This window comes from Pleurodeles waltl, chromosome 11 (assembly GCF_031143425.1).
Source record: "Pleurodeles waltl isolate 20211129_DDA chromosome 11, aPleWal1.hap1.20221129, whole genome shotgun sequence".
NCBI lineage: Eukaryota > Metazoa > Chordata > Amphibia > Caudata > Salamandridae > Pleurodeles > Pleurodeles waltl.
In genome coordinates this window covers 710,242,234-710,260,853 of record NC_090450.1, presented here as the reverse complement: position 1 = coordinate 710,260,853, position 18,620 = coordinate 710,242,234, and the positions used below count along the sequence as shown (strand labels likewise).

The 18,620-nt window shown below is 44.1% G+C and overlaps 1 protein-coding gene across 1 annotated transcript in view; it reads left to right on the top strand.

Moving 5' to 3' along the window:
• Nucleotides 1-15,479, top strand: part of LOC138265134 (uncharacterized) — a 40,247-nt gene extending 24,768 nt beyond the window's left edge. The window contains exons 7-10 of the mRNA XM_069212676.1: nucleotides 1,295-1,452; nucleotides 6,202-6,282; nucleotides 14,629-14,680; nucleotides 15,314-15,479. Of these exons, the coding sequence (XP_069068777.1) occupies nucleotides 1,295-1,452; nucleotides 6,202-6,282; nucleotides 14,629-14,680; nucleotides 15,314-15,381 (359 nt within the window). The 3' untranslated portion in view covers nucleotides 15,382-15,479. The remainder of the gene's footprint in view (nucleotides 1-1,294; nucleotides 1,453-6,201; nucleotides 6,283-14,628; nucleotides 14,681-15,313) is intronic.
• The last annotated feature ends 3,141 nt before the right edge of the window (nucleotides 15,480-18,620 follow it).

The following is an 18,620-nucleotide window of genomic DNA, read 5'->3' as shown; positions in this document are numbered from 1 at the left end:
GTCAGTTGATAGTTACTTAGAGTGTTTTGGTACATAATTATGTAGATATCTTTCTATATATTGCTAGGTAGCTAGCCATAGTAAGACAGGCATAAACAGACAGACAGACACACGCACACACATATATTTTATATATATATATATATATATATATATATATATATATATATATATATATATATATACACACACACACACCGGGGCATATTTATACTCCGTTTGCGCCGAATGTGCGTCGTTTTTTTCGACGCAAATTCGGCGCAAAACGAACGCCATATTTATACTTTGGCGTTAGACGCGTCTAGCGCCAAAGTATGGGCAAATAGCGTCATTTTTTTGCGTGAACGCCTTCCTTGCGTTAATGAGATGCAAGGAAGGCGTTCCTGTCTAAAAAAATGACGGCGACGCAAATGCGTCGTATTTATACTCCCGGGCAAAAATCACGCCCGGGAGTTGGCGGGGCCGAAAACCCCGCATTTGCGCCACTTTTTAACGCCTGGGTCAGGGCAGGCGTTAAGGGACCTGTGGGCTCAAAATGAGCCCACAGCTGCCCTCCCATGCCCCCAGGGACACCCCCTGCCATCCTTGCCCACCCCAGGAGGACACCCAAGGATGGAGGGACCCACCCCAGGGACATTCAGGTAAGTTCAGGTAAGTATAATTTTTTTTTTTTATATTTTTTTTTTGGCATAGGGGGGCCTGATTTGTGCCCCCCTACATGCCACAATGCCCAATGACCATGCCCAGGGGACAGAAGTCCCCTGGGCATGGCCATTGGGCAAGGGGGCATGACTCCTGTCTTTACTAAGACAGGAGTCATGTAAATGGCGTCTGGGCGTCGTTTAAAATGGCGCAAATCGGGTTAAGACGATTTTTTTGCGTCAACCTGACTTGCGCCATTTTTAAGACGCCCTAACGCCATTTTTCCCTACGCCGGCGCTGCCTGGTGTACGTGGTTTTTTTCCACGCACACCAGGCAGCGCCGGTCTGCTTGCGCCGGCTAACGCCATTCAATAAATACGGCGCCCGCATGGCGCTTCAGAATGGCGTTAGCCGGCGCAAAATTTTTTGACGCTAAACTGCGTTAGCGCAGTTTAGCGTCAAAAAGTATTAATACGGGCCACCATCTTTAGTTATCTAGATACAAGCATAGATAGACAGATATGGATATGTATCGAAAAGAGAGTATTTAATGAGATACTCATGAGGCAACTCACAATGAGGATACCCACCTTGTAGGCAGCTTTGTTAACAAGATTATCACTTGGAATGGTCCTTGTGTCTCCTGTCCCAGGTCCCCAACTCCCGGCGCCAAGGGTTGGTCCGACCTGTATCTTTTGCCAAGCATTCATCAGCTTTGTGAAACCTCTGCTTACTGACAAATTGCAAAATAAAGCCACTGGGCAACTGCTGGCAGGTTTCTGCATGGAACACTTTGGTAATTCGACTACGGTAAGGGCTGCTGCAATTATGTTCCCTTTTAGTATTTCAAGAGAAAATTTACTTGTTGATGGCGAGTGAAGAGTTGACGAATCAATGTGGGAATTATTCCTCATACATGCAAAGTGCCAGTCATGATGTCCATATGCCCCATGCCTTTATGACTTGAAATGTCACCTTTTGAGGAGAGTTTTCCAAGAGTAAATGATAATCCCATAAACCTCAGGCCAGATAGATCACATCAATGTTAAATGTTCCTATTGAGAATGTTGTAATTTCATTAGCCATCCAACACCTTTTCACGAAAGAAATATGTTTTGTGAAAACATTTCACACATTCAAAACATATTACCTCTGAATAACTTGAAAAGCCAAGCTATTTATGAATTAAATCTGCTACATTTGCTTCTTTACCTTTTCAGGAGTAGAACTGATAGGGTCTACATAAATTCAAATTTAAATATAAATTCACAGATGTATGTTATATAAAAATAAAACTCAAGAAAACAACTACAAACGTGAATTAGAAAATCTGTAATTAACTAAAGAAGTCTGAACATCGCTGTAAGCCAGTATGGGTGCTGGAAGGAAATATGAAACCTAAGTTACAGATTTCTCTTTAGTGCTCTGATAGCATTCCTGACTGCTCTATGGAACAATGTTGTTACTTCATAGACAATACCCTCCCATTTAATCTGGTAGTCACACTATAGCATCTATAGCCATATGTAAGAAAGCATATAAGAGGTTAATCTGAAGGCAACTGATCTCCCACACTTTGGGGGAAGAAAAGTGGAGAGAGCAGGAGTGTTGGGATTTAGATATGAAACAGTGCGAATGGAGGCAGAGTACATAACTTTGCCAACACCGGAATTGACAAATAAGATAGAGAAGAACTAAGAGGACTACAGACACCTTATATGGCAGGAAGCTAGGGCTCGCTATCCGCAAAACAAGGGCAGGACAGAAATAGATACGCAGGCTGAGATGGAGGGATGGCGGTATGGCGAGAAGCACAGCCTGGAAGATAACAGCACATTTGCGGGATGTGTACTGCATGCATGCCTCATGCGGCTCGCAGGAGCTACCAGAAGCGGCTCGCAGGGCTTTGTTGGGGAGGAGTGTCGAATGGGGCAGGGGTATTCAGGCGGGAGAAATTAATTACAAAAATAATTAAAAAAATTACTTAACTGCCTTGCCGCTGCTGCCGCCACTCCTCTCCTCCACTACAGGCACAGGCTCCGAGCCTGTCCTGCAGCCAATCCGAACACTGCTGACAGCAGCATTTGGACTGGCTGGGAGGGCCCAGCCAGGGTGCTCCCAAGCAGACTGAAAACCTGTGCCTGCTCTCCCCAGCCCAGCAATTGTGTTGCTGGGCTGGAGAAAGCCCAGTGCACATGTATGTTTGGCTGGCTCAAGACGGCCGGCCAAACATACATGCACACTGATTCCCATCATAACCCATGGCCCGCCCTTTTACTACAAAACAATAATAAATGTAGTTTATTAGTGGCTTGAAAAACAATGGAGGCTGAGATATCAGACTCTGCGAAAGCAGAGGCCCTGACTCTCTTAAAGAGTGGGAAGCACTGGGTCTTAACAGCTTTTTGCCTGATTTTTTTAGGTGCCTCCATGCTCAGATTGTACCCCAACCTGGGAATTGCTCAGGAGTGCCAGGCAAGAAGGAAACCCATATACAATGCAGGGAAATCCAGTAGGACTGCACATCCTATCAGTCCATCTTGCTGCTAAATATGGAAGTGAGGGTGTTGCCTGGGGTTCTTTCGAGTCACATGCTTCAGGTAATAGAATCTATGGTGACAGTGGACCAGTTGTGCTACATGCCACATACAGTGACGTGACACAACCTCAGGTGCCTAATCCGTTGCTTGGCCTGCAGAGAGAGAGAATTGAGGAACCAGTGGTGATTTTATCGCTAGATGCAGAAAAAGCACTTGATTCAGTGAAATTGCCCTACCTAATGGCGGTGCTAGAGAAAATGGGCTTTGGAAGGAATTTTTATAGAGTGGGTCACACTGCTCTACTGGGACCCCGGGGCAATGGTGCGAATGGCACACTTTTGGAGAAAATATGGATAGAAAGGGGCATGTGGCAGGGATGTCCCACTACTTTTTGCAGTGGCCCTTGAGCCACTTAGATATGGATATTTAGAAATGCCCAAATTCGGAGCCTGTGCTGGGACCCAGATTGGGAGGATGCAATCTCTCTGTACCCAGATGGCATCCCTCTTTATCTGGCTGATCTGGGCCAGTCCCTCCCAGATAAGAGAGAGACACTGCGAGTCTTTAGAGCATTCATGATGCTTCAGATCAACTGGAGAAAATTGGTGGCTTATCCCCTGACAGATAGGTGCCTCCACATCACGGACACATTCTGGTCCACTGAGAGTCAGCTGGTTTCAAGTAACCAGGTATTTATGTAATGACTGATCAGGAAAAGTTCTTCCAGGAGAACTTGGGAAGAATCCTGGAGGCATATAGGCAGGACATAAGCCATTGGCAGAGTCTTCCATTGCCACGGCTGGGCAAAGCAACATTATACAAAATTATGTACCTGACCAAATTCCTCTATGTCCTCTAAAATAAATTTTATGCTGTTCTGTATAGGTTTTTCTGGCACGTGGATGAGGTCACTCGAAGAAACAATCTGGGTGCGAGGGTCCCACGGATTGCCCTAGTGAGGATGATAATGAAGACATGGGCGGGGGGCATAGCGCTGCCGATCATGTGGCTGTACTACTAGGTGGCACAGCTGATGGTGGGGAATAATTCGTTTTTTTTTAACGGCACAAGCCATCCCTTCTGGCAGATAGAAGGGCCTTAGACCTGGTGGGCTATCTCTGTCACCTGTACTGGGTAGGGAAGACATAAGGGATCTTATTACAAGCAGTAATCATGGTATTGTGGTGGATATCTGGAGGAGAAGGTGCGAGTCACAGGCTGGCAAGGGAAGATAATGATGATGACATCCGTTGTGGGAGTCAGAGGCCCTAAAGGACCTTCAAGAGATTGAGGGCTACAAAAATGGGACATGCTGGGTATCTCAGAGTTGAGGGATGTCTGGAAGGAAGGACAGTTTAATCACTTCACAGAGCTTCAGTCTGAATATGATCTGATGAGTAGTCAGTTCCTGAAATACCTGCAGATGCTGCACATCCTTAAGAAGCGTAACCCCCACTGGAGGACCAACTGGAGGAATCACCCCCTGAGTATAGGTTACTGGTCTCTCCTTTGCACAACCATGCCATTTCACTAGTCTACACAACACTCCTAACTCACTCCTAGCTCAAAGTTTCCTCCCCCTAGACTCACTCAGACACAGGGGGATAGGGATTTAGGTAAAATGGCGGGTGACACAGTTACACCTCATGCCCCAGTTGGTCAAATTTGGTATATGAGGCTAGCAAACAATGGAACGATACACACTGCTCTTCTGCAACATAGTCCTGGTAGTTGCCCGACAGGACCTAATCAAACAATAGGGCAGCCCCTCTATGCCCAAGGTGCGGGAGTGAGAATAAAACTTTGACTAGTGTATGAGGGCGGAGGAGCTGGTATACAAAGCCTGAGGCTTCTCCCTCAAATTTGAGAGAGTCTGGAATTTCTAGAGGAATGAAGAGCCATGCGGTTCCCTGGAGTTCCATGTCCATACCAGATCTTATCATTTGCAATTTTACGCTGCCTGTCTGGACAAAGTTTATGTTGGGAGGTGGAGAGAGTGGGGGGGGGCTTGTTGACTGGCCCACATGTATTGTGTGTTTTGTGTTGCAAATGCTAATAAAAATATTTATATAAAAGAAGTCTGTGCATAATATTGTCAGTGGGTTTTGGCTCTTGTATTAGCATTAGCACAGGCTTCATCAGAAATATGAGGAAAATTAATTGATTTTTATGTGGATCAGATAGGAGTTTAGTGAAAATTTACAAAGTCAGATATTTTGGTACACTAAGAAAATGTGTCCATAGGCAATGTCTGCCATAGTCGTTGGATACCACAGTACTTTTGTGTCTACAAGAACCTAAAAGTGGGAAATAAAATGTCTGAACACCGATAAATATTTTGGAGACTAGTACTAATGAGCTGGAGACTTGGTCAGGGTGAGGCACATCGAGCCCAGGGAGTGCAGTTTGAATAAGGGGCTCGCTCAGAAGACGGAACCCAAAAATGGGCAGAGTGGGCCTGGTTAAGGAACTTCTGAGGATAGAGAGACTGTAGTCAGGATTGGGAGATCTTAGTCTGGGGTATATGCTCAGGGTATGGGAGATTGGCAAAGGTGTGTGGGTGTCAGTATAAGGGTCTCTGATACATGTTGTGTAGCCAAATTGGGAAGCTCTGAGGTGGGTATCTCTAGGATGGAATAAAGGGTGCTGATATTAGGGTGTGTGGTCAGGTAAAGGGGCTCTGAGATGAGAGAGAGAGAGAGAGAGAGACAGTGTGTGTGAGAGAGAGAGAGAGAGGGAGAGAGGGAGGGAGAATATGTGACTCAGACAGTGATTTGTGGTCAGACTGTGGGACTCGGAATGCGTGCGTACTACAATGAACATACTCGGCCAGGAAACTCGTGAAGTGAGGTCCAACTGATATCCATTTTATCTGTAGTGTGTAGTTAGACTTAATCATTGAATCTCTCCCTGTTTTGCTCTGCAATTTTACATTCCTTTTGTGCTTCTTATGTTTAAAGGCTCCTCCATTCGTCTCTCTACTAAAGTTTGATTCTACCTCTTTATGTTTCCCCCATAGTGCAACGGCTTCCTTTCAACTTATGGCACAGTGGTAAAGCAGGTCCTGCTAAAGCCCTGGGACCAAGTCACCACCTGCCGGGTAAGTGATAGAGCTGTGGAAAGGACCAGCAGGGCACTGATGTATGCTTGAGACCTCTATAAGTCCAGAGATCAACAACATGAGTAAATGGGCGGTGAGCTTCTCATAATTGATTAACCTAGCCTCAGAACCATGGCCTGGTATTGAAGCTACCAGGGTAATCTCACCTCCCATGCAAGGTATCTTTAAGCTGTTATTAAGGGTCTTCTGCCATTTCAGAGCTGTTTACATTTCCCAGGATGCTTGGATCAGGACATCAAACTTTTATGACTTTGAGGACCATTGGGCTGGAATGAACTGTATCTAGAGCTTGAGATGAATGGGTGCTCATGGCATAACTTTACCACCCTAGAATCTGTTAATTAACTGATTAGAGACCGCACCCTATGAAATAGATCTACCAGCAGAGACCGCACTTTGTTGGCCCCTTCTCATGGAATAAAGACCATTCCTCAGTACATGCAGGATTGAGAACTGATGTCTTCTATATATTATGGTTGCTCCAACTTTTCCGATTGGATAACAATAAAGTTATTCTCGTATTTCCCAAAACTACTGTGGTAACAACCATCCTATCGATTTTTGCTTATGTGGGGAAGTGTGTTAGGAATCGGACAAAAACCTCAGAGAATCTCTTATCTTCAGGTGAAAATGTGGACCCGTGCCTCACTTACAAAAGCAGTGCATATACACTTTCACTTTATAACAAAGTATTATTATGTGCTATTTTACAGATAATATGAGTGACAATTATTGCCATAACTATTGCAACGTAATTTACACAGGTCTGCCAAAGAATTTGACTTTAGAGATTTTAAAATTAAGGAGTCCTGGGAGAAAAGTTTAATTATGCTAGAGTACGTGGAGTAATTATGCATTACTCTTGTGATGTAAAATTATGCAATTACACCAGCTTGAGTAATTAAGAGTTATTTGGAGCAAAGATCCAACTGCATAAGCAAAGGAACTAAGAGAGAGAGAGTGGCTGCTGGCTACTGCTGTTTATGTCTTGTAGCACTTAGTGCTATTCTCTTAGTGCAAAATACATCTTCAGACCCATTGTGGAGGCAAGGGCGCATTGTGTGCTAAGAAAATAGCCCTAAATGCTGCATCATGCCTCTCACTTAACTATGCATCATTACAATTAATTTTGCTGTAATTACAAATAATTACATTAGAGAGAATTATGCCAGGTATGCCCACCCCTAAAATGAATCTGTGAAGATATGCCTCTATTTACATAAGCACAACCTTATCAAACCAGTTCAGAAAACTCTCTACTTGTATCTGGATTCTCCACAGGTCTTTTTGGGAAGCTTAACAGTATGCCAGCGAATTTACGTAGGCACAAGCGTAGACACAAACATCTTTGATTGATTTACAACTCCCTATCTCAGAGGGAGGTCTTAGTAGCCAGACAAGGATCAGAACTATTTGGTGGCACTGTGCCAATGGATAGCCACAGGGCTATCTTTACATGACTTGCTGGAGTCTAACAAAATTACTGGGATATCACCTTATGCCTTGTTGGTCACACAACTATTTGCACCTACACATAAACATGAAAAATGACTTGCATTACTGGAAGTAGCCAGGAACTCTAGGATAAGAGCCCTTAGGCACACAAATACAAAGGTGGCATAACCCCCCTCACTTACCACTCTGTACCCTGGTGGACTTCGTGAAGATGGGCAGGAGAATAGACATAGATGTTAGGACAGGTGGCGACACACAGACATTGGAGATCTAGTGAATGATAAAAGACTGCAAATGTTATAGATCCTCAGATTGAAATGGTCATTCTGGAGGGGCCGTTCCATGCTTTCACTGCATCGGTAGCCTTATTCGAAGAGATGCAGAATACTGAACTTGAGCTGTCAAAGCTTCTGCCGTGCTGCGATTAGGAAATGGAAGAAGAGCAGTAACACAATTATACCAGGTGTTGCTGGACATGATCAAGGCAGAGTTGCTTACTCTATGGGTGAGATGATCCAAGCACGTGGTACTAGACTTGACAGATGTGGAGCAGTAAAAAGTACTGGAGTACCCAAAAGCGATGTCCAGGAAAGCTTGATTAAAAGTCATACGGCACCTTACACCGCACTTATTTGACACCCATCTGTTTCCACAAGATATGTTCCTCATCATCAAGCGCATGCCCAAGATGCCAAGTTATAGAAGATGACCTGCTACATACATTTTAGTGAAGTGAAGTCCAACTATAAATTAATATAGGAAAGAAAGGATTGCAGACGCCAGGGTGGAAAGAAATTCCAAAAGAGGTTTGCCATGTTTATTAGGGAGGGCCATTAGATGTATTCTGGCATGTAGATTTCCAGGCTTGGTCCTTCTACTGACCAAGAGGCAGTTACCAGTATCATGGAAAAGTGAAAGCAAACCTCGAACATCCAACTGCAACTGGCAAACAGAACACTCTAAGTGAGTGGAGGCCAAAGGAAAGGTATAGATCAAGAACAATAGGCAGGAGGGTGGACAGCTTTGAATAATAGAATGGAAGGGGGTTCTCCTGAGTCTTGCTGAAAAGGATGATACTAAGACACCCTTGAAGTGAGTGGATTGATCCCCTACTGGGGCTACAGGTCAACGTGCCTCAGTAACTATGACCACCCAAAACCTTATTGAAAGGAACAGAGTTGAGACAAATTACCTAAGGGTGCAGCGAAAACAATGGAAGAACCAACAAAGATCAACTGAGTGTTAGTGCTTGAGTGAGGAATAAGACAACAAGTTTTTATATACTTTGAGAGATGAGAGACAAATTATTTATCAGAAACAGGCACATGTCTAATATAACTGAGAATCTACCTGCACATCTATATATAATCACAGACAATATTCAAAATGCAAATATAGAAATTTAAAAGATAAGTATGTGCACCATACACACGGCCTGCTGGAATAAATGCCCATCATGTTTACAAAATCTGGCTCAGTACTGCACCCTCACCAGAAATTAATGGTCAGCAATGTCACGTCTAGTTCCCAACATCTTTCATCAACCATCAGGGGATATCCCTGAGAGCGCAAATCTAACTACCGATCAGGAGCCCAACACAGGCCCCTGATCTCCCTTCTCCACTTAGTCTTCGGCCTATGAATTTATGACAGATACGAGAGTCTCACAGGCCTCTCACCACATTCTGCGGTTGGGGGGGCATCGGTGTGTTATGCCACCCACTGCTATATCTCTGATTCTGGAATCAGCTAAATCCCAAACATTTTATGAAGGTGTATACCTAAGGCTTTCACAGGGGTAACAACTTAAGAATTCTGGAAGGCAAGACCAGCCCACCAGAGTGGAGTCTAGTGGTCTGGTTAATAACCTTTTAGTCTTTATATTCTCCTGTTCTGTTTTTCCGGTCTGTGCTAGCACTCAGGCATGGCTCCTCCGTTAGGGCGTGGCACCCCCACCCCCCGCCAGCAGTGGCTGCTGCAAATCGCCTTTAACAAACGAAAAGATAATAAACCATGTTTATTATCTTTTCGTTTGTTAAAGGGGCGGGGCATTGGGGATGACGAGATGAGGGGAGTGCACTGTGTGCTCCCCTCACTGCGCATGTGTGTTTAGTCAAACATACATGCCCAGTAGGCTCTCTCCAACCCAGCAACACAGTTGGCAAGAGCATGCACAGGGTCCCAGTCTGCTCTGAGCAGCGTCAGGATTAGGCGCAGGGGAGGCTGGGAGCCTGTGCCTGTCTGCAGCGACAGGAGAGGACCACTGCAGTATGTGAGTGGGGCAGGTGAGTGATTTTTTGTTTTTATTTTGTTTTAGAAATTTGCCCCATGCCCCCGCACCACCTGCGACCCTATGCCACCCCGCGAGCCGCTCCTGCTAGCATTCTAAAGTTACTGTACTATGATAAATGGCACTAAATGCCTAAATAAAGTAAACAAAGTAATAAATAAGAAGTTCCAATGCCAGTGATTTTAAGATGACCAGCAATACCTGATATCAAGTGGGTGTGTGGACATTTATAAAGCATCGAAACCTGCTCCCCAAGACATCATGACACTAAGATATTGTACAAGGAAACACAATGGAGCTATCAGCTTCCTAACAGAGTAGGTGCATTTTCAGTTCTAAAAGTGGTGAGATGTGATGCTAAGACTTTCGATTCTCATTGTGAGCACTATTTTGTTCACTTACCACACACTGCATTCAACAAATGTAAACAACAATAATTAATCGTGAAAAGGCAACATTACCAGTGTCATCTCTTTGGCTAAAACTCCTCTTCTGGCTTCATTCCATTACAATAAGTCAAGCAAAGTATGAGGGGCATTCAATAAAACATAAATGGAGACCTGCTCAGAGAAGCCATTTTTCAGTATTCCAAAATGAAATTCACAAACCTTGATCTGGAAATCTTCAGGCCCTATTCAAAACCCCATTTAGGAATATGTAACCTGGTACCCGTATAATACACTGTAATACACTGTTTTACATACTACTAAGAGTGGGTGGTGACCTACACTCTGCTCGCAGAGTTTGTGGATTTCTTCCCACTCTGGTCTCTGCTTAAAGTGTGGTGTTCTGAAAAACTCTGCAACGTTACGTTTGCGGGCACGAGCAAGGAAAATCTTACTCCAGACAATCTCCCGGCGAAATTTCTCAATGCGGGCTGTCTCGGATGGTCCCTACCGCTCACACGGGGAAACCTTCCATTCGTGTTGAGGAAGCTACAGCTCAAGTAGAAAATCTAGTCGAGCGGCAGAAAAGAAGCAGCGCCCTCTTGAGCTGCGCATGATGCCATTTACGCTGATTTTACAGCACGGGACAAAAATCCGGTGCTAAAAATCAGTGCAAACGGCGCAATTTAACACAAACTGCCACTTCGCGGAACTCCACGTAGCGTGAAGGAGTTTTTTGTTCACTTCGAGGTGTTCTGCATAGATCTCTGACAAGGCCTACATACTACTACAGATCTAAAATGAAAATAAAATGGGAATTTTCGACGGTAATTTGACTATTGTTGGCATGCATTTCAGGAAATCATACTTGGCTGGTGGCTTTTTTTAATTGTAACTTTTAAAGGCATGGATCTGTATTCAACCAGAAGGCTGCCAGCAATCTGTGTGGGCTGTAACTGTATGCAACGATGCCGCTTCCTTGAAATGCCATCTACACGGGTACCCTAGTTAGAGTCACCATGTGATTTCTTCCCGCTTTATATTGCAGCACACTGTTAGCAGGAAACAAATGCATTAACATGTCACTTCATCCACCGGTGTCACTCACATGACAAGGAGCATGGTCCCTTGTTTATTTGTCTAACCTGCAAAAGTGTGAAAGGTCAGCGATTTTAAAATACAGCCTCGGGAAAATCGACAGCCCCTGCCTTACACCGGACCCACTGTTGGCTGTCTTCTTTCCTTGCTTCCCTTTGTGCTCTATTGAGTCCGTTCACTCTCAATCGCCCTGTCTCTCTTCTGTTTATTGTTGTACAGACCGCCCACCACCAGTGTTACTCTATACTTTATAAATCGTGGGCTTCAAGTTTGGTTATAAAAATCATCCTCTTAGTTATCACTCATCTTTTTTCTATTATGTGTTTTACATCGTCTACACCCAACCATCCAGCACTTTAGTTCAATTTAGTATAATTCAAAAGATTACGGCCAGTAACTACTGTGTGTTTTTTAAACCATATACTATCTTAGTATTATGTGACACTACTGTATCCTTACTACCTGTACACTACGTGTGTCATTTTTACAGCATTCTGTCCGTTGTGTCCACTTTGTCTACTGAACGATACGTATTTGTTATATTCAGGACTATGGCCCTAATTATGACTTTGGCAGTATTTTCCTAAGACCGCCGAAGCCACGGGCGCCAGAAGACCACTATATTACGATTACTGAAGGATTTGCACCACAATTTGGGTGGAAATACTCCAGTAGTCGTGCTGGTAGTCAAAGGCGCAGAGGTGGTTCCACCGCCGGCTCTGCCAAAAGGACTAAGATAGCCATATTACGACCTGTAATACGGCCTGGCGGTGCCCTAATGGTGGGCTGCTGCTGCTGGTGGGAGCGCCAGGTTCCGTCCCCTCAGGGAGGAGCACCTCGTCAGACGAGGTAAGTGTCCTCCGCAAGGGGAGGGGGGTGTGGAGTGTGAATGGATGTGTGTAAGTGTGTGCATGCGTGTCAGAAATGGGGGGAGGGAGTGGGAGTGTTTGTGCATGCATGTGTGTCTGTGTGTAAATGTGGTGATGGCGAGGTGTGTGTGGGTGAATGTGAATGCTGGGTCAGGGTGTGTGTGTGCATGGGTTTAGACAGGGGTGGGGGTTGCGTCTGTACGTTAAGGAAAAGAGGGGGTGAGGGATGAAGTGTGTATGTGTGTCAATGGGGTAAATGTAGTGAGTGCGTATGTGAGTGGGGGTGTTGTGTGTGTGTGCGTGTATGTGTGTATGGATTTGGGGGGGTTGCGTGTGTGTGTGTTTGAGCGCAAGGGTGTTGTGAGTGTATGCACGTGAGTGTAAGGGTGTAGTGAGTGTGAGTGCGTGTCAGGGTGTGCGTGTCTGTGGGTATGTGCGTGTATGCAGGGGGTGGGGGGTCACTACTGGGAGCGGAGGGGTGGGGGTTACTGGTGGTTTGGGGAGGTGGGAATATTTTAAGGGAAGGGGGGTGGGGGAGCTTTTGAGTAGGCCGGGGTGGGTTAGTCATCTACCAGGAATGCAAATTACTATCACCAGTAGCATTTCTGCCAGGAATTTCATGGCGGTGCTACCGCCACAAAATCCCTGACAGAAAGGGGACTTGTGATACCACTGGCAGTATTGGGTGGACTGCCGGGTCGTAGATTTTGATCTCTGGCCCGGCTGTCAAACCGCTCTGGCGGTACCAGCGGGGATGCGGAGGTCTGACACAGGCCAAACCACCACACTTATAATGTGGCGGTCTTCACCGCCGGCCCCTCGGCAGTGAGACTGCCACCACGGCCCTGGCGGTATTCAGACCGCCAGGGTCATAATGAGGGCCTATGTCCTTTTTAACACATGTATTTCAATGTATTGAAACTGAATTGCAGAACTATTGTGCTTACTACCCCTGTTGAGGCGTTGTGTGCGTAAAGTTCCTTGCACTACTTTTTTATAATAGCACATACATCACATTACAATCAAGGCTGTAGCTACAAGCTTAGATACCCAGATAAGAAAGTAACACTTTTTTCAATCTCTGAAAAATCACAGATTCACAAACTGTGGCATTATTTATTATTCCACTAACAACTAAAAAGTACAACCATTTCACACTTATTGGGAGCTTTTCCCATGTAGCATGCTCTTTAAAGGCTTACAGTATTTTTTTAAATGATTCCTTTTGTCATTATTTTTTACATTTTTCGCACATCACTGCCAGGTGAAACGTTTACAAATTACCATTAGTGCCAGTGAACACCTGTGCTTCCTGATGTGTTTTACAGATAAGAGTCTTGCAGACGATTTCTCCTGTGGCTGTGATTTGTTCTCCTCATAGTGATAGACACATATTTTCACTGCTGTGCCATGAAGCCTAAAGCTCCAGACAATGGCAAACGCACCAATCACCAGCTGACCAGAAGTGTAACAGCAGCTGATTGGCTTCTAGGATTTACTCCATATGTTAGACAGCCCTCATGACTGTGAGGGGCTTGTTTTAAGGTTTTCACTGTGCCTGTGTTGGTAGCCTACCACCTAAATTGGTGCGGGGTTGGCAAATGTCTTGTGAGGTGTGAGCACTTTGTTGAACATCATTCTGTTTAAATGGCTCAGCTCTCACGTCTGCTCTCCTAATCCTAACCCTTGTCTGGGACCTTCATTTTCAACCCACCACTTCTGCACTCTCCCTGTTACATCCATTCAGGCGCCAGCCCCAAATGTTCTTGGACTTTGAGGCAGCTTCAGGAGGGCATGAAATGCTTTACAAGTTATTACATCATACCATAACACAACCCTTTAAATATAGTGCTATATAGTTGCAAATTAATGACTGCAATGACTGTGTTAAAAGCAACTTAAAGTCAAATGGGCAGAAGCTACCTTACATATGATAGTAGTGAACATTCTATATGGACAAACCATCCTTAATGTAAATATATTGTTGGGGTAAATAGGTTATAGTCTTTGGTGGAGGGCAGCTAGGGGTGTTTTTTCCGCGGAGCACCACAGTATGTCATCCTACTAGTCATCCATTTCCTATCTGAAAGGCTGTGGATAAAGTCTCAATGACATTGAAGCACCTTCTCTTCTGACCCTTCTCCACCCCCAAGGCTCTATTGCCCTCATTGACTTCTAATGAAGGAGTGCACTTGCAAGAATAATGACCTGAATCTTGCTTTTACAGGAGATTGGCGCGTGTGAGGCGGAAATCTCGATGTCACAGTCTGGTGTGAAACGTGAGTAACACGTGCCTTACCCTAGTGCATACAACCTTCCAAATGTTGCTTATCCGAAGCTGGCAAACAGCCCTCTTTCTGGGACACCACGGTATACAAATGATTAAGCAAAATGTGGGATTCTTATTTTACTCTATTGTATCTGCATTTACATTGCACTCGCTACTCCTGAAGAGGCGTTGAAGTACTTAATGTCGGGCTGACAGCACACTGCGTTAGAACACTAGGTTTAGTGTTTAATCCAGTGGTTCTTGAATATTGGGATTAGTCTTCTCAAGCAAACCACTCTATGCATTCACTCCAGTTTCTTTGTGGTAGGTTAAAGTAATAGGAGTTATGTGTGATCATTATTGGGGAAAGGTGGATATGTGAAGTTCATGCAGATGTTTGGTGGGGTTAATAGATGAGCTAGAGGAGATTAGGCAATATTAGGTTGCCTGGGTATGTATTTAGAAATTGTAGTCCTACACAACCTCAACTGAACTAAAATTCTAGATTACAGTGAGATAGACATGGGAAACTTGATGAGGGAGAATGCAAGCCTTATGACGTTATGTGATATTATTGGCCTTGATATGGCAATAGTAAAACTTGATCCTTACTGATGGAGATCTTTTTTCCCTGATTCAAAAGGTGCTGCCTCGCAACATAAAAGCCTAGAAGATACATATTCCACTCAGCTGCTAATGGTCAATGACTGAGGTTAACCGGCCTCCCATGATCTTCGTGAATAACTGTGCTCAAGCTTCGCAAGTGGCGTAACATTTTGGCACCTGCAGTTCTGCTGATGCTTCTACAATGGAGAGGAATAAAGTTTCTTCTTGTCTACTTGTATTGTGGTTCCTGTTATTGGATGCCATCTGCGGAAGGAGGGTACTAGTGGTGTACATCATCACATGAGTTAATGGGACTAAAAAGTACTATTTTGAGAGCTCCCTAAATCAGTGGGTCACAACCTGTGATCCAGGGACCCCTGGGGACAGCAAAGCCTCCTCAGGGAGTCCGCAACTGCTTAGTAAATTAAATAATATTAACCCCTTCGCTGCCAGTCCTTTTCCCCACAAGTGCAGTCTGTTTTTTTGGCTATTTGGGGCAGTTTGCGCTTGTGGCCCTCATAACGTTTTGTCCACATGAGCTACCCATGCCAAATTTGTGTCCTTTTTTCCAATACTCTAGGGATTCTAGAGGTACCCAGAGTTTGTGGGTTCCCCTGGAGAAGACCACGAAATTAGGCAAAAAAGAGTTATTTTTTATTTTATTTTTTTAAATGGGGAAAAAAGGGCTGCAGAAGAAAGCTTTTGTGTTTTTCCCTGAAAATGGCATCAACAAAGGGTTTGTGGTGGTAAAATCACCATCTTCCCAGCTTGCAGGAACAGGCAGACTTGAATCAGAAAACCACATTTTACAACACAATTTTGTCATTTTACAGGGACATACCCCAATTTTACTATTTATTTGTGCTTTCAATATCCTTCCAGTTAGTGTCAGAAATGGGTATGAAACCGAGGCTGGATCCCGGACAGCTAAACATTTCTGAAAAGTAGACAACATTTTTAATTCAGCAAGGGGTCATTTGTGTAGATCCTTCAAGGTTTTCCTATACAAAGTAACAGCTATAATAAAAACAAATATTGAAGTTGAGGAGAAAAAAGAACTATTCCTGTCCACTTTTTCTTCTAGAACTTTTTCCAGCTATGACAGACTTTTCAAAAGCAAGATACCATTGCATCTGCTGGACTCTTCTGGTTGCGGTGATATATAGGGTTTGTATGTTCATCATGAACCCTAAGTACCCAGAGCCAATAAAGGAGCTGTATCTTGCAATGGGTTTTCATTGTATAATGGGTATACAGCAATTCATTTGGTGAAATATAAAGAGTGAAAAATAGGTATCAAGGAAACATTTGTATTTCCAAAATGGGCACAAGATTAGGTCTTGAGAAGCAGGAGTTATTTGCACATCTCTGAATTCCCTGGTCCCCATCATTGCATGGGAATTACAAAGCATTTCTCAAATAGACGTCTTTTTTACACACTGTCTTACATTTCGAAGGTAAAAATGTAGAGAAAGATAAAGGACAATAACACGTGTTCTTCTATTCTGTATTCTCCCAAGTCTCCCGATAAAAATGGAACCTCACTTGTGTGAGTAGGCCTAATGCTCGCGACAGGAAACGCAACATGGACACATCACATTTTTACATTGAAATCTGATGTGTTTCTTGGAAAGTGCCTAGCTGTGGATTTTGGCCTGTAGCTCAGCCTGCACCTAGAGAAACCTACCACACCTGTGCATTTTTGAAAACTAGATGCCTAGGGAAATCCAGGATGGGGTGACTTGTGGGGCTCTCATCAGGTTCTGTTACCCAGAATCCTTTGCAAACCTCACATTTTGCAAAAAAACACTTTTTCCTCACATTTCGGTGATAGAAAGTTCTGGAATCTGAGAGGAGTCACATATTTCCTTCCACCCAGCATTTCCCCAAGTTTCCCGATAAAAATGGTACCTCACTTGTGTTGGTAGGTCTAGTGCCCACGACTGGAAACACCCCAAAACGCAAAATGGACACATCAAATTTTTACATTGACAACTGACATGTTTTTTGGAAAGTGCCTAGCTGTGGATTTTGGTCTCTAGCTCAGGCGACACCTAAGGAAACCGAGCAAACCTGGATATTTCTGAAAACTAGACACCTATGGGAACCCAGGATGGGGTAACTTGTGGTGTTCTCACCAGGTTCAGTAAGCCAGTATCCTTAGCGAACTTCAAAATTTGTAAAATAAATCACACATTTTCCTCACATTTCACCACTGCAAAGTTCTGGAATCTGAGGGGAACCACAAACATCCTTGTACCCAGCATTCCCCCACATCTCTTGATAAAAATGGTACCTCTTGTGTGGGTAGGCCTAGTGCCCGCGACAGGAAATGTCCCAAAACACTACGTTGACACATCAAAATGATCAAATACAAAACTACCTGTTTTTGCTGGGCAGGGGGCACCTGCGTTTTTGGTCCTGGGCTCAGCAGCCATCTAGGGAAACCTACCAAACTCAAATATTTCTGAAAACTAGACACTCAAGGGAGTCAAGGAAGGTGTGACTTGCATAGATCCTCCAGTCTTACCCAGAATCCTAAGCAAACCTCAAATTTAGCTAAAAGAATATAAAATGTCCCCACATTTCTGTGTGGAATCACGCAATGGCACAAATTTCCTACCACCCAACATTCCTCTCGGTCTCCCAATAAAAACTTTACCTCACTTGTGTAGGTGGGCAAAGTGCCTGTGAAAGGGAAGAGCCAAAAACATGTCGAAATTGAGGGTGAACCAGAGTAGGTCCAAAAGGGCAGTTTGAAAAAAAATGTTTTTAGGCTGACAAGAGGGGCAGAATCTTTATCGGTATAGAAGCGACAATACTGGGTGGTAGGAATTTTGTGGATTCCTGCAGATTCTGGAAGGTTTCATCACAAAAATGTGGGAATAATGTGTGATTTCAAGCAAAGTTGGAGGTTTGCGGGGCATTGTGCAGGGTCGGATTAGCATGAAAAATAGGCCCGGGCACCATAAAAAAAGTGGCCACAACTGCGGATTATTCCTTTTCGCATAACACTGCTTCTCTGTTTTAAGTAGTATCAAAATAAGGAAGGGGGTTCTCCAAAAGAGGCATGTCTAAAACTCTGAATTATCTCAGTGTAGCTGCCAAGATCTATGAAATAGGTATTGATACTTAACTTTTGTCTTCTGAACTCCAGTGAGATAAAAAAAAAATGCAAACATCGCCATCACTCCTTGTGCATGGATTAGTTCACATAAGTGAACCACAGCTGAATATCATTGAGGTCACTTCTATTCAGCCCCCCCATCTGTTCTCAATCTACATACGTAAGCAGAGCCAAGTTAGGACTGTCTCGTTGTGCGCTACTATGCCTCCTTCGTATA